We start from the raw sequence: 14,890 nt of genomic DNA on the forward strand, positions 1-14,890 counted from the left end.
CATACTTACATTATTTTCAGAACATCAATATAAAAGGTTGATATCTTTTTAACCCTCTAGTAAGGGAAGTTTTAAATATTTTGCTTGTTTTACTTGGCTCACAGCATTGCTGAAGAACAAGACGTGTTACTTTTAGTTTTGCTGTTTAATAAGAATTAAGACAATCCTATAATATATACAAGATGCTAAGAAAGCAACTAATCCTGATCCTGCAAGCCAACTCAGAATAAGAAAACCTTTGCTGATACTGAATCTATATGAAGTCCACACAGGATTTGCATAGTGTGGCAATGCAGACGACTGGCAAAAATCACATCCCTCTTTCTCCTCCCCATTTCTCTATCAAAAGTGGGGGAGAAGGGGAAAGGTAGATAGGAAGAGAGACTCCCAACCAGCGCTATGTTCCTGCTTTATCAGAATGGTGCTATCACCCTAACACTTTGTTAACATCTTTGCTGTAGAGGACATTTTCGTGCCCTGGCCAGAAGTAAGGACAATGACACAGGATAGTTTTCTTCAGGTATGAAGTGCCAGGTTTTCTTGTAAGTGGAGGCTTTAATGGCAGCTCCAATCTGCTCTTTTGCTGATCTCCTGTAGGGACTAATAAACAAGGCAGAAAAGGAACCAGCTCTAGATTTGAGAAGATAAAACTGTCTTTCCAGCTACAGTTAATGTATCAGGATGGCAGCCGTCAGTTCTGGCTCCCAAACAGAGAGAGAGAAAAAAAAAACCAAACAGAAGTTTACAGTACAAGAATAGCTGTGTTAAGTTTATCAACAGATAAACAGAAGGAAAGTTTACAGTAGAACAACTGAATGCCATAGCCCATTATTATTAACTGGTATACTGGATGTCAAGTGCAATCTCTCTCTAATAATCTCACATTCTGTGGGAAAGTGGGGGAAAAAGGTAACTAGAACAGCATAAAATTGATTTAGTGTATACTATGAACAAGCCAGTTACTGAAGCATCTCTTGTACACTGATCTCTCATTAACAGAAGATATTCACCTATAAAGAGCACTGTGCATTCAGAGGTTTAGAAGAAAAATAAGTCTCATACCTATTTATTTTAAAGGTTAAAGGGTTAACATTTTTCTAGCCCTTTTCTTTAGTAAACATTTGCAAGTCAAACATAAACCCACTGCTGAGAAATCTCTATTATCCAGAATCTATTATCTAACAGATCCTGATGCTTCAACACACAATGACAAGTTGTTTTAATTCCTCAAAAAAACGGAACCAAAACCAGCCTAAAACAAAACATACTACAATTCTACCTTGCAGAACTAGTTGATAAAGACCCGTTTTGTAATAAAACGGGTGCAATGATGAGGTCCAAAAGTGATGAAGATGAAAGATACCTGGAATGATACTACATCTTATACACCTTTTGTTTTCTGCGAGTGATACATGCTGCAGACAAAACGTCTTGTGCTAAACAGCCTCAAATCTGGTTTTCTAATATTAAGCACAAAGGAAAAACACTGACAGCAAGCGTGGTAAATAAATCCCTCCCTTGAGAATGAAAGCAGCAGACAGGAGGGGGCTGACATGCATGCAGGAGAAAACTAAACACCATCTTTTTTTCTACCTGCACAAGTTGCCATTTGCTGCAGCGATCAAGAATATCTTTTCCCCGTTGATTTCAAAAGCTAGGTTTTCAGAAAATTTCTCTCTCAAGTCATCTGTTGATATGCTCTAAGAGTCTGATATTCATATCACTGGATCTTTAAAAGAAAAATCCATTTTCTTTCCTGTTCAGGTAAACATGTTTACAGCTCCTGCACAGACGCTGGGTGGTTCAGACTCACATGTCACACACATGTCGTCAGCAACAAGAAAAGCCCCTTTCTCTGATCATCAGCATTTTTAATAAGGTAAAGAGAAAAGCACTTTCCAAACTTACCTTTAGCACAGCCAAATCATGAGCTAAATATAAATATTTACACTAGGACAAGGAATTAATAACATGAGCGTGCAAACAAAAATACTTGCTAGAAAACGCACACAGCGAAAATAAGAAAACCCTCCTAAGTTCAAAGCAATCAAATCAACTCCTCAGCCCCAGGAACGGCCGTTATTTATCACCACGTTAAGCCCGAAACAGTCAGGATTAGAGAGGAGAAGCACCGATCGTGACTCTGATCTATTTCGGAGACCGTTCACTGCGTATGAAAACATCTCGGATCGCAGGCGAAAGCCTTCCTATCTGTGACCCCGCACAGGAAATGCCACATAAAACCTAAAATTGCCAAGGAAGGTTACAAAATCTCCTGCTTTACATCCTATTGCGAAGAGTCGCTACGAGAACCGAGCTACTTCTCCATTTTCCAGAAAATAAGTACAGAGTGGGTGTTACGAGCGTTTATTCCCCCCCGCCGTGTACCTTCCAAATGCATCTTAAAGTAACACACGTACCAAAGGGGGAAAAAAAAAAAAAACCAACAAAAACCAACCCCACAGCAGCCCTTAAGTCTGAAATGTAAATGTAATTCCTTATATAGACTGCAGCAGTTGGTCACACACGCACGGAGCGCGGAGCGGGGGCCCCCGGCCAAACCGTTACCACCCATTATTATACAAACAGGTACCTCCGAAGCCAGAGGGAAGGGAAGGGAAGAAACTTCGCCGCCCGCCCCCGCCGCCCAGGAGCAGCCCTCCCTTCCCCACCGCCCCGGCGGGACCCGGGGCGGGGAGCAGCGCGGCCGCGGGGCGCCGCCGGGGACCAACTCTCGGCGGGGAGGAGGTGGCGGCGGCGAAAGCGGCGAGCGGGCGGCGGGGGCGCCGGTCCTCTCCCTCCCTCCCTCCCGGCGGCCCGGGGCGGCCGCGCCGCGCTGCCCCCGCGCGAATCGCTGCCTCCCCCGCCGCCGGCGGCGGCCGCGCTCCCCGGGTGTGCCCCCCCCCCCCCCCCTCCGCCCCCGGTGAGGGCTGGCGTCCCCCACCGCCGCCCCGCGAAAGGCGAACGCCAGCCCGCCCCGCGGCGCCGGCCGGGAGCCGGCCCGCTGCCGGGCGAGCGAGGGGAACTCCGGCGGCCGGCGGAGAGGCGCTCCCGGGCGGGCGGCGGGGCGATCCCGCCCGCGGGGCCGGGGGGGAGGCGGGCGGGGAGGCCCCGCTCCGCCGGGGCGCGCAGGTAACAAGTTTCGGAGTTGGGGCTGCCGAGGCCGGCCGGGCGGCGGAGGCTTCCCCGCCGCTCCCCGCGGGGCTCGGCGTCCCCGCCCGGGCCGGAGGGCGGCGGCGCGGCCGGGGGGCCCCCCGAGCCCGCTCCCCGCAGCGGCGGCGGGGCGGTCGCGGGGCGTGTGGGGGAAGGCAGCGTGTAACGGTCCCGGACAGGCGGCGGAGTGCGGAGGCACCGCTAGGCGGAGGAGGGAGGCAGGCAGCGAGGCGAGGGAGGCACCAGGTAGCGGATATAACGGTGCGGAGGGAGCCGGGCTCCCGGCGAGGAGCGGCGGGGGAATTACTTTCGCGCCCGCCCGACCTCCCCCCTCCGCGCTCGGGACGGCTCTGCCCGGCCCCCGCCCCGGCCCCGCCGCCGCCCCAGCGCAGCCGGGCCGCTGCCCCGCGGGCTGACTGACCGTTATTGCGCCTCGGGTTCGCCTGCTTCCTGCGCTTACACCTGGGGCCATCCGCCATGATCCTCTCGCTTGTGTCTAAATGCTCCAGTCACCTCCTCCCCCGCCCTCCCCCCTCCCTCCCCTCCCCTCCCCCCCGGACCTGGTTTACGACACTGGGTGGTTTTACTTTTACATCACCTTCCTACACCTAGTGCTCGGCCGGAACCTTGTTGCCAAGGGAGACGGGCGCTTTACGGCAGGACGTTTGAACGGCGGCGGGCGAAAAGTTGCGGCCGCAGGTACCGGCAGCGACGGCCGCGGCCCGGGAACTCGCGGGGTGGCTGCGGCGCCGCCCGGGGACCCCCGACCCGCCGGGGGGGGTACGTCCCCCCGGCCCTCGGCTGGCGGCAGCAGTGGGGGGATCCCCGCGGGGCGGGGCGGGACGGGACGGGACGAGGGGGCGGGAGCCCGGAGGGGGCGGTGGGCGCCGGCCCCCGGGGCGGCGGAGGGGCATCCCCGCCGTCGGCGCGAGCCCGCGGGATAGTTCCGCCCGCCCCGCATCGCCGCGTTGAGGGCCCGGCCCGCCGCCTGCCTCCCGCCCCGGGCGGGCCGCCCCCCTGCCAGGTGCCTCCCGCCCCGCTGCCCTGCGGCCTGCTCGGCGCGAGCCAGCGGCAGCCGCCCCCAGGTAGAGCGGGGGCGGGCGGGCCTGGCGGGGCTGAGCCTGTGCCGGCCCAGCTTCCCCTCGCCCCCGCGCCGGGCACCTGCCGCCGGCGTTCGAGTGGCGACGGGGCTGTCGCCGCCGCAGGGTCCTCTCTCCCCCCGCCTCTGCAGCCTGACCCCCCCCGCGGGCTCCCTTACCGTACCCGGCCGGGGAAGGAGTCGGGCGGGGCGGGCAGCGCGGCGGTGTTAGCACGGGCCGGTTCACATCCTGACGGTAATCTGGCGTTACAGGTCTCGTCGGGAAACAAACAGCTGGACGAGAGTGATGCTGTTCCCACCGTATGTGAGATCTGTCATTCTGGGGCTTTCTTTCCTTAATCGTACTTCCCGCTTTTACAAAGAGGAGAAGAGGTATAAAATTCTGTCCCCTAAAAAATAAAAAGGGAAGGGAGCCATTATTCACACATAATTAATAAACAGCCTTGTTTGGGCTTAATAAACGTATTTAATGTATTAAAATTAAAACATTACCATCAAACATATGTACTATTTATTTACTCTTGCTTTTCACTTCAGGCAATAAAATAATAAGTTTCCATTTCTTTCTAGGCTTCCTTATTTCCTCCCCTCCCCCCCCCTTATCCTGGTATTATTCTGTAGAATTTATAGTTCTGTGCTTCTGGGGAATTCTTTTATCTGAACAAATTAAATTTCAGTGAAAGCGTTTCTGTTAATGGGATATTTTTAATAAGTAATTGATACACTACTGAGTTTGAGGCCTTTAGCTCTTCTACATTGTCTACACGTGCTGTATGTTCACATGCTGTAACATATCACCTCATCTCATGGAAGCAGCGTAACGTCTCTAGAAAATGAACTATTGAACATTGGCAGTTTGTGGAAGTACCTTGAATCTGAAGCTTCCCCAGAAGTCAGTACAATCAGAAATGCTTAGAAAAGAGGTATAGGGCTAAAATGGATGCAGAGTTAGGTAAAGATTGAGAGGGATTTTTTCAAAATTAACTGTATTCTCAGAAATGGACACGAGTTGTGGATTTGGGTACTCACATGAAAACAGTTGTTGCCCTTCTTTACAGGTACAAGTCATTTGTCTAATATCTCTCAATAAATTGGTAAATTTAGGTGTAGCATTTTTACATATTTATCTTTACCCAGTGTGAATTGGCTGCTGACTTCAACAATTTTTAATGAGGATCTACCTGAGATTCATTAAGGAAGGGTAACAAACAGTACAAAGTATTTGAGGGACTAATAGAAGTAATTTAAAAGCATTAGATTTGGCATTAGCTGGGAGTACTGAACCCCAAATACAGGGGTAGCTAAGAACCACAACATGAAACCAACTACAAGATAAAAATGAAACTTGTCAGCGAAATTTTGAGTGAGTGAATTGCAAAGTTTAAGGCAGAATCTCGTTTTCGTCCTGCTTTAATAGTTCAACATCTTTGCTTGTCAAGTTTTTGTACAGGAGCTACCTGTGGCTGTGAAACAGCTTGCAAATGAGGGCTTAAGGTGTTTTGGAGTTCTTGGATGTTTTTATCATTCTGTGGATGACTTTAACCAAAATATCATGTACAGGTTTTCATGTGAAGTTTTCAGTTCCTTAAAATTTGTCATGTTTTAGAAGGTAGTTGCAAAAATAAAAATAATAACGTATCTGTAAATATGTTTGTAGATGATTAACACTATTCCCCTGCATGCCCACACAAAATTCTAGGCCCCTCTTTAAGCAACTTTCAAGTAGCTTGTTTTCATTGAGTTTTGTCACTTTTCATCTCTGGATAAGAATTCTTGTCTCTTCATTTTGAGCAATTTATGTTTCCTAAAAGAATGAGGAGAGAAACAGTCTCCTGGTGTTTGTTATTGCTCTTTTTCAAATAGCCATAGTGTCTGTTTGAGCATTAGTCTCTTGCAATTTCCAAGCAGCTAGGAGAAACTGGTGACAACTCTTGCTGCCCATTAGTTTCTGAAGAGCAGAACTGAAACTGGCAGGAGCATTGCTAGCTCTACACTGCTATAGTTTTGATAAAAGAGAAGAGAAAACCAAAGCAATCTTTGTATATGTTATCTTTGATACCAAGGAGAAACTAAAAAAGCAGAGGATAGTGTTTTGCATCAAGTTACTGATTACCCCAATCGCTATTCATTGTGGAAAGCATCTCATTTACAACTTGTAAATAGATATGTGGATGGGTTGGTTTTTTGGTTTTTATTTTTAAACTTTGTTATATTTAATCCAAGCAACTGGGCACTTCACATGTTTGTATACAAAGGTCCCATTATTTACTGTGCTAAAAAGCATCACAATTAAGGATGCAGCCACTGTCAAAGTGTTTTGACCAAATACACCCTAATCCTGGATGCACACCCGCTAGTTAAAATTCCTGCTATCTTTGTAGTGTTCTGCAATATATGAGCACATTGTATATGTAATTTAAACTGGTTTGTGCTGCAAGAATGAAAAATCCTGTTTTTCTTTATGGTGCACAGCTTTCAATCTGACTTTTCAGTCAAGGATGCAGGCATTAATGTACTAATTTGCAAAATCTCAGCAAAGCAGTATATTTTCTGCATCCTCATAAATGTGGCAGGCTTGAGAATATGTTCCTTTAAAGGAGGAATTCTAAGACAGTGGTCATCCATAACAATTAGTTTGTCTCTAGTGACATAATTTGTGTGGGAATTTAGGCAACCTAAACAGGCGTAATGTAGTTGAAATGTCAGATTGCATAGCTGCTGTACTTCACCTTTTTTGAAATTTTTTTCCATTGTCTGAAGACAGGAATTAAAATACTTCAATAGTCACACTAAAGTATGGATGCTCGAAAACCAGCTAATGATTCTTACAGGCAGTTTTTGCCATTTTAAAAATAGTCATGTATGTTGTGTTATGGTTTATGATCTCTTGAGTATGTATTATTAAATAAAAGCAATCAGTCCTCTGTATGCCTACTCCTTATTCATGTTTATGAAATGAAGTTTCACATCCTGTCTTGAGTATTCTAGATTTAATGGTGTTCATTTAGTTGAATGAATTTAGAATTACAGTAGAAAATGACTCAGTGAATTGTTTCTTGTTTCATTTCTGGTTTGTGGAGATTCTTTTTTCTTTTTTTTCCTGATTTCCATTAGTGAAACTTTGTTTTCACTTCCATGTATTTTCTTGGAATGTCAGTTCCTAAAATTTACTTTTCGATGGATGATTTTTTTTCTTTTTTGGAAATACACTTTTGCTCCTCTATAGAAATTGTAGTTGAAAGTTTTACTAGGAGAACAATGACCCAGCAATATGGAGCTTGACTGCTAGATGAGGAACTAATCTTGAATAAAATGTGGATTTTTAGAGATATCAACATACGGTTTTAGTGCCCTTCCAGACGGTCTTTCCATTTCTGTTTTTGCTTCCAAGTGAATCTAATAAGTTTTGAAGGTGTACCCTGGGATGTTGTACAGTCTCAAAAAATGGTAAAGCCACTTGAAATTTGCACATTCACTTAGAGCCGAGTTTGTAAATATTTATCAAGAGAAATTACCCTTTTTTCACTTTCCTCAGCTTACAATTTTTTTTCTGTTTCTGTACTTTACCATGAATTTATTTGTTCATTTAAAGCTTGAAGCTAGGATTCCTAATAAATTGTCGTGTCTTGCATGGCTTGAGAAGGCTGTACCTGCTTGAAAGATTTAAGTATACGGATGTAAACTGCCATAAAGCATCAATGTGTACATAGCTATATATAGCTACAATGACTTGCATATATGCAATTGACTTTTCAAAAATCTTCCTGCTAAGAAAAAGTGTTTGTGAAGATCACAAAGGCCTTCAAAACCGTTTTGTTTCTCTTGCTCTCCTTTTGCCCTACTTGTTGCATATTGTTTTTCTCTTGAAAGCAATTAACCTGTGCTGATACCTATGTCAGGTTGGTATGCTGTATAAATAAACGTACAAAAACATAACCAGGACCTACAATTCCATTCTTATGCTAATTTTAACTTTAGATGTGATCTCTGTTTCAGAGCCTTCATGCAAGCAAAAAATGATTTTAGAAAAGGAAAAAATTTGAAAAGGTCATTCCACATTCTTCATCCAAAAGGCAAATCTTGCGTGTTCAAAATGGAATTGGAATGCAAATTTGGGTACAAGCATTGGGTTGTGAACAGTTATGATTTTTTGTTTGTTTTCAGAGTACCTGGAACTTCAGCTGAGAATGTCTATTTCAATACTTTATTTTCTACTACTAGATGCAGTAGCAAAATACTGTATCAAAATATTATTTTTTGTTTTAAATTACATCTGAATTTGTGACTGATCAAATTACAGTTGTAGTGCAGTTAGATTACCCGGTTTTATTAGTAGCACATTTTCCATTCATCTTTGTTTATGATGACTCTGCATAAGTGTCCTTACCCATTATATTATCTAATTAAACACTAATGTATTGTGAATATTTTCCCATATGGTTCACGTTTGTTTCCTTCTGTAACTTACACTCTGTTTCTGATTTAGTTCTGCTCCCCAGCCCTCTTGCTGGTTGCTGTCTCACAGTTTTGTGCTATTGCTCATTTGGCTCTCGTTTGTTATGATATCTGTACAGCTGGCTCACTCAGCTCTTTAAATCCCAACTTAAAATTGATTTCTTAATTATTTCATTGCATATTCTTCTCATTTATATTTGGGGTTTTTAATTGCTGGAACACATTCTAATGTTAGATGTTATTCATTTGTTATCTCTCACTTGTCTTGTTTTTTTCTCACTGCAAAGTGCATAATACTTCTGCAGGAAACGTTTGTTAATACATAAAGGAAAGCTGTTGTTTTGGAGCTGCTATAGTTTTGGAGCTTGCAGTGGGTATTCTGAATATACAGAATTAACATAAAGAAAACTAGAAAAAAGGATATGAGCGTACACCAAAACAAACAAGCAAATACAATTAGAAGTCTAATTTTGCTTAAGAGACCTCAACAAATCATCAGTCAATGACATAAGGAGAAACACAGATACTGTAATGGTTATTTTCTGACATGTGAACTGAAGCTTTGGTGTACTCGGCATAGCTGGTCTGATTCTCCTATTTGGCAAGGTGAGGGTCTCTCTGGTAGGTACAAACATACAGTATTAAAATGGGTAATAGTATGTTTGAAACTCAGACGCACAGACCAAATTTCCTGGCACTATAGAGCTGTGTAAAATCTAGTGTAATTATATCTGAGTTTAGTTTACTGGAGCAGGGAACAGCAGTTCAGTGCAAGAATGATCATGTGTTGAAAAAGAATTGGAAAGGGATTACGATTCTCATGTAAGTCCATGCATATCAGGAATTTTTGGTTGCAAGATCAAACAAGTAAAGCCTAGTTTGGATCCATTCAAACAAACTTTTCTTTTTTCCCTTGTGGAAATAAAAGCCTAAAAAGATTTTATGTAGGATCAAATAGAAAATGTCTTTTTTTACCCAGGTATTAAAAACTTGGATTAGAGCAATTGTTACATGCAGAGCAGGTGGTCCAGGGGTTTCCATGAACCAAACAATTTGAAAATTCTTTTATTAGGTTCCCTCTTCTTACTGGGGAGGTTTGAAGATGTCTTCACAGAGATGTCTATGGTGGGCAGTACCCTAAATCACTGGTCTTTAGATATCCTGAAGAACTCTCGTTTTCTCTTATTGATGCTGACTAACTGTGTAAGTACTGGAAGAAGGACAAGAGCTCCTGTGTCATCTTAAGAGAAGTACTTAGAAATACTCTCTGCTCTTCTCACCACTTAGATAAATGTTCTGGCCATTAGGTTATAATCTTTCTCTAGTTCAATGACTATTTTAAGTATTTTATAGAAACAAAAAACATTCATCAGTACAGATGAAGACCACCTGAACTGTTGTCTTAAGGAAGGTGAATTGGCATCACTGGTTAATGATGATGATTCAGATTTCTTTGAGGAAAGGGTAGAATCAAACCTTGGTTTGTTTTTAATATCCTGGAGGAACTCGGTGACTACTGGGATTTCTTATTGAGGATGGATTACACCCAACATTTCATGCACACAGGGCATGTTCTGAATGGCCCAAATCAGTTTCTGCAGAGCAGCCAGATAGAGTAAAGCCAAGCTTGAAGATCTGCAGGTGGTTAGGTAGAGTGAAGAGCTAGGCAGCTTTAGGGATGACCAAAGACAGATCTTCATGTGCATGGAGAATTTAACTGAAAAATCCTGAGTAACTAGGATTACCTAGAAGCTGAAAGCAGCAATGGCGAGCTTTGTTTGGATTTAGATGCCTGCAGGATCTTGTCTGGCCACTGTTTTGCAAATACAAAAGCTATCTGGAGTAATAAAATTTGATGTGTTTTAGGTAATTTTATTTCTATTTAAAAGATTCATTACCTATTTCAGTAGCTGGTGGTAGGCATTCATTGAAGCAGTTGATTTCTTGCAGGTGATGACTAATTCATGTTTAGTAACCGTAGTAGGTGATCATGTGTGGGACTTAGCTGCCTTATGTAGAGTTTTACTTCTGGGCTAGTCTCTCCAGACTGCCTTTGTAGTTAGTGGGGATCTAGTCAGTAGAGCCTGGTATACCCCACAGGCATCTAAAGTTAAGTGAGATAAATCCCACCCCATCTCTTACTCTTGACATCAGTCCAGTCAGTGAGATATGTTTTCCTGTCATGAGGTTGTTGGGGTTTATGGAGATGACTTCATCTCTCTGCTCTAATTTTTACTCCTGGTTTTGTAGGGTAAAAAATCCTAGAATTTGTTGCCTCACCTGCAACTGGTATCTTTTTTGCCAAGTATCTTTAGACACTGTTCCCTCATAAGGCCACACCAGCTCTGTGGATTTTCGCATAATGTACCATATATCATGCAATACCAAAGGAAAAAAAAGCATTTGTTATGGCATGAAAAAAATTGCCTTTTTTTTTTTAAGTATTTGTAATCCCACCAAATATTTATAAAATATTTGGGCAGCCTTAGCATAGAGAGGATAACTGTGAAAACCTTGTTCTGCAAAGATGTATGATTCAAAAGCTCCAAGTTTGTTCCTACAGCCAGGTGTGCTTGTATTTGGATTCATCATTGCAGCATCTTGAAGAAGAGGACAGAAGAAATTTGCTTAATTGTTATTAATAATAGTACTTTGGTGCCATGCCATTTATTCTAAATAACATCAAGAACTTAATGGGTTTCATTGCTAATTTTAGGTGTAAGATTAATTTGCAAAATGGAAAAGCTCCTCACTACAATAGCATTCTTGACCATGAATCCAGGACTATACTTACTTGCATGCTTCACCTTAGACTGCTTTGTCTTTAGTTGGCGATTGTTTCATAAAGACTGCTCTGCTCCTAAATAGTATTTATAGATTCTGTGATGTTTTTATCTTAACATTGTTGCTTGCTTAAATGTTTATTCCAGAAGGTCTGAAAAATTGTGTTTGCAACTACTGTTAATTTCCCCTATGAAAGGTAGCTTATGCACAACTGTTTTTCAGAGTCTATTTCAAGACATTTTAACTACAGCCTAGTCTTAATCTGAGTCAGACTAAATCACAGTCACATTTCTTTTCAGTAGTAATGTACTACATTAGTTTTACAGCCTCTGAAACTGCATTTTAAGGACATATGCATTGCTTGGGTCTCCATTCTCCTCAGACTGATGCATACTGATACGAATCCTAAGCAAACAGTTTGGTGCTGTTTTCCCAGCCTGTTTTTCTTGTGGTACAGTGATGGATAACCCTTTCTGTTGACTTGGGCAAGACTGAAGAAAAAAAAGCAGACAGACAGACCTGTCCATTGCTGTGACTACCTAGACTGAAATGCCAAACTCAGCAAACAGGCCATTCTTCATGCATAGAAGAAAATACTAGACAGAGTATCCAGCCAGCCAGGGATCACCAAATGTACCAGAGCAAAACCCATGCAAAACCCATGGCTAAACTGAAACAGAAATATTTATGTAAATTCACTTGTGTGTTCTTTTTCTTTCTTGTGCTTTTCTTCACTAGCTTTTCTTACCTTCCAGAATATTAAAAAATAGGCAAAACAATTTTATATAACATTTATGGTGTATATCTGTTACTACCTTGCATCTGTTTGTATACACACACATGCATAAAGCTATTTTTAAAGATTAGGAAGGTCACAAAGTCATGGGCTTGGCCTAGATTCGTGATCCCTTGGTTATACCCGCATCTGCCTGCCCCATCCCTCCCAAGAGATTACTACCACCACAGCCGAGGCTGCCGTTCAAATCCCCATGTATTAGCAAACTGATAATGGTGGTAGTTCAAATTAAAAGTACTACGCTGGACGAGCAGCTGCAGACTCAGTCTTTCTCCCATTTATTTGAAGTGGCTGAAGAGGTTACCATTTCCGGTTGTATGATCAATGTTATATTCAGCTGCTCCAGCTATATCCAGCGTGGATGGCAACATTACAGAACAGAAACGTTAATGCCTCCATTTTCAGTCATAGAGTTTTAATTTTTATCCCATATTATCTTAGCTACATTACCCCATCTCTTCCTGCGCCTTGAGAAGATGTGTAACTCAGCAATGTATTAATATATCTTTTCTCCTTGTTCAAAATAGTTCCCAAATTCTAATCATGCAGGTTATGCAAACCCCACTCTCAAGACAATGTTGGAATTTCCATGGAAGACAGTTCTAGGAAGATGCTTATGTTTGATTTTGACTTAGATGACATGCAATATATGGAAGGTCATACATCATGTCCAACGTGTTTCATTCATCAGAGCTGGCTTCCCAAATGCTTTGAGAAACTAGCCAAAGTCACAACACAGGAAATTCCTTAACCAAGAAGAGTCCTTGAGGATTCATTTGGACTTTCTTGTTCCAGCAGCATCTACTATAATGATGACTACCAGTGAGGGGTATACATCTCTGCATCTCTGTGGGGGAGTAGGTAACAGAAAAGCTCCAAGTACTTTTTATTCCACTTTCCTGCTGGGAAAAGATTCCGATTTCTCCAAACCTTTTGCTCTTCCCCATCAGAATCTCAACAAACTCATCAGGAAGCTCTTTCTCCTCAATTAAAAGAATGTCAAAACCACTTAATTTCCCTTTCGCAGTCCTACTTGGATCTAAATCTGCATTTGACATTTCATGCTACACCCAGTTCCAACAGATGTAGGTTCTGTGGCCTTACCATTAGGTACTATGTTAAGTGATGCCTAATTTTAGGAGATGCCATATGGCTTTCCCTGTGTTTTCCTAGATAGTTTATGAAAGGTAAGCATGTTGTTTCATTACAGAGATCCACCGCTTCCTGAAATTAGGGGAAGGCTCATGCTTCCTCAAGAGGATCCAGTGCTCCTTGGACTGCAATCCATCAGCAGATGATGTAGAGCCCTTCCTACCTCCTAGTTACAGATATGATCTCAAAAATAAAACATAGAGATTAATTAATATCAGGACATTGATCTGGAGCCTGAGAATATAGGTTTCAGGATGATGATGTAGCAGTCATTTTTCTCCCTCTCCCATTAGAAGATGCCATTTGATTTTAGAGACTAGTAATCTCCAATTTTTAAGTTACTATTCATTTCAGTGTAAGAAAGAGACCTCTCTTCTGTTATCTGACCATCTGGGATCCTTTTATAAGAAAAACATCATTCCAGTATTAGAAAGAATATTTCAGCTTGCCATATTTAATCAGAACATATTGAAGCAAGATGCAAAGCAGTATCAGATGAAAGCTAAACTCCTCCGTTAGATGCTAAGTGAGTATAACCTTCCTGTCTAAAGGGAGTCAAAGAGTTTAAGAAATTACTGCTTAGTGTTATGCAGAAAATAATAAGGAGCAGTCATTTAATAATAATAATGACATAGTTAAATATAATTATAATAATAAAACACACGAAGATTAAGATATGTTGATTATGTTAAGACATCTTAGGGGTTAAGATATACGTTGAAGAAAGTCTCAGGTTTGTCTCTGTGCCTCTCCCATTAGGGATTAGATCACATTCCACAAGGCTAAAGGTAATCTCCTTGTTATCATTTTCCATTATGAAATTTTCAGTGCTGCTCTGTCAAGCTCTAACCACGTGTTTCCTAAACAGAGTCCATCTGACCACTTGTCAGCTGCTCTGCTTGCTGGCAGCGCATCCGTCACTCGGAGCATGTTCTCCCCTCACCTGACAGCGCTGCTTATCCAGCTGTTCCCAGGATGGGAATCTACAGAAGGCACTTAAAGAAGAGACAGAGGAGGCTGTTCCCCAGAAAGCAGTGCTCTTTGAGATGAACACAATGAGGTTTTTGGCCAGCACCTCACCACATTCTGCTGAGTCAAGTCAGCATTAAGCAAATACAAATTCTCCCTTGGGAGTCCTAATTACAGCTGAAGATCTGAGGAAGTTATGGAAGGAAACAGGAGGGCTGGAGGGCTTTCATAGCCTCTTCTTTTGAACATCCAGGAAAAATACAAGGAGAGACCCATGACCCACGGCACCCGAGAACTGCGATTGGAGGCCATACCCAGCTTCACCCGTACTGATTTCATCTGCAGGACTCCTATTGAAGAAGGATTTTTGGGGTGACCGATCAATCAGTTGCAAGTCCGTACAGAAGTATCTGTAGTGGGCATTACTGTAAGATTTGCCAGCATCAGTGCTGTATCTTTTGTACACACAGCTGCTGGTGCTT

General features: G+C 43.0%; 1 protein-coding gene across 1 annotated transcript in view; it reads right to left on the minus strand.

Moving 5' to 3' along the window:
- Positions 1-3,675, minus strand: part of ZEB1 (zinc finger E-box binding homeobox 1) — a 127,742-nt gene extending 124,067 nt beyond the window's left edge. Inside the window, exon 1 of the mRNA XM_075492526.1 lies at positions 3,575-3,675. Coding sequence (XP_075348641.1) covers positions 3,575-3,632 — 58 coding nt within the window. The 5' untranslated portion in view covers positions 3,633-3,675. The remainder of the gene's footprint in view (positions 1-3,574) is intronic.
- Positions 3,676-14,890: the final 11,215 nt, after the last annotated feature.

The sequence above is a fragment of the Mycteria americana genome, chromosome 2 (genome assembly GCF_035582795.1).
Source record: "Mycteria americana isolate JAX WOST 10 ecotype Jacksonville Zoo and Gardens chromosome 2, USCA_MyAme_1.0, whole genome shotgun sequence".
Taxonomy (NCBI): domain Eukaryota; kingdom Metazoa; phylum Chordata; class Aves; order Ciconiiformes; family Ciconiidae; genus Mycteria; species Mycteria americana.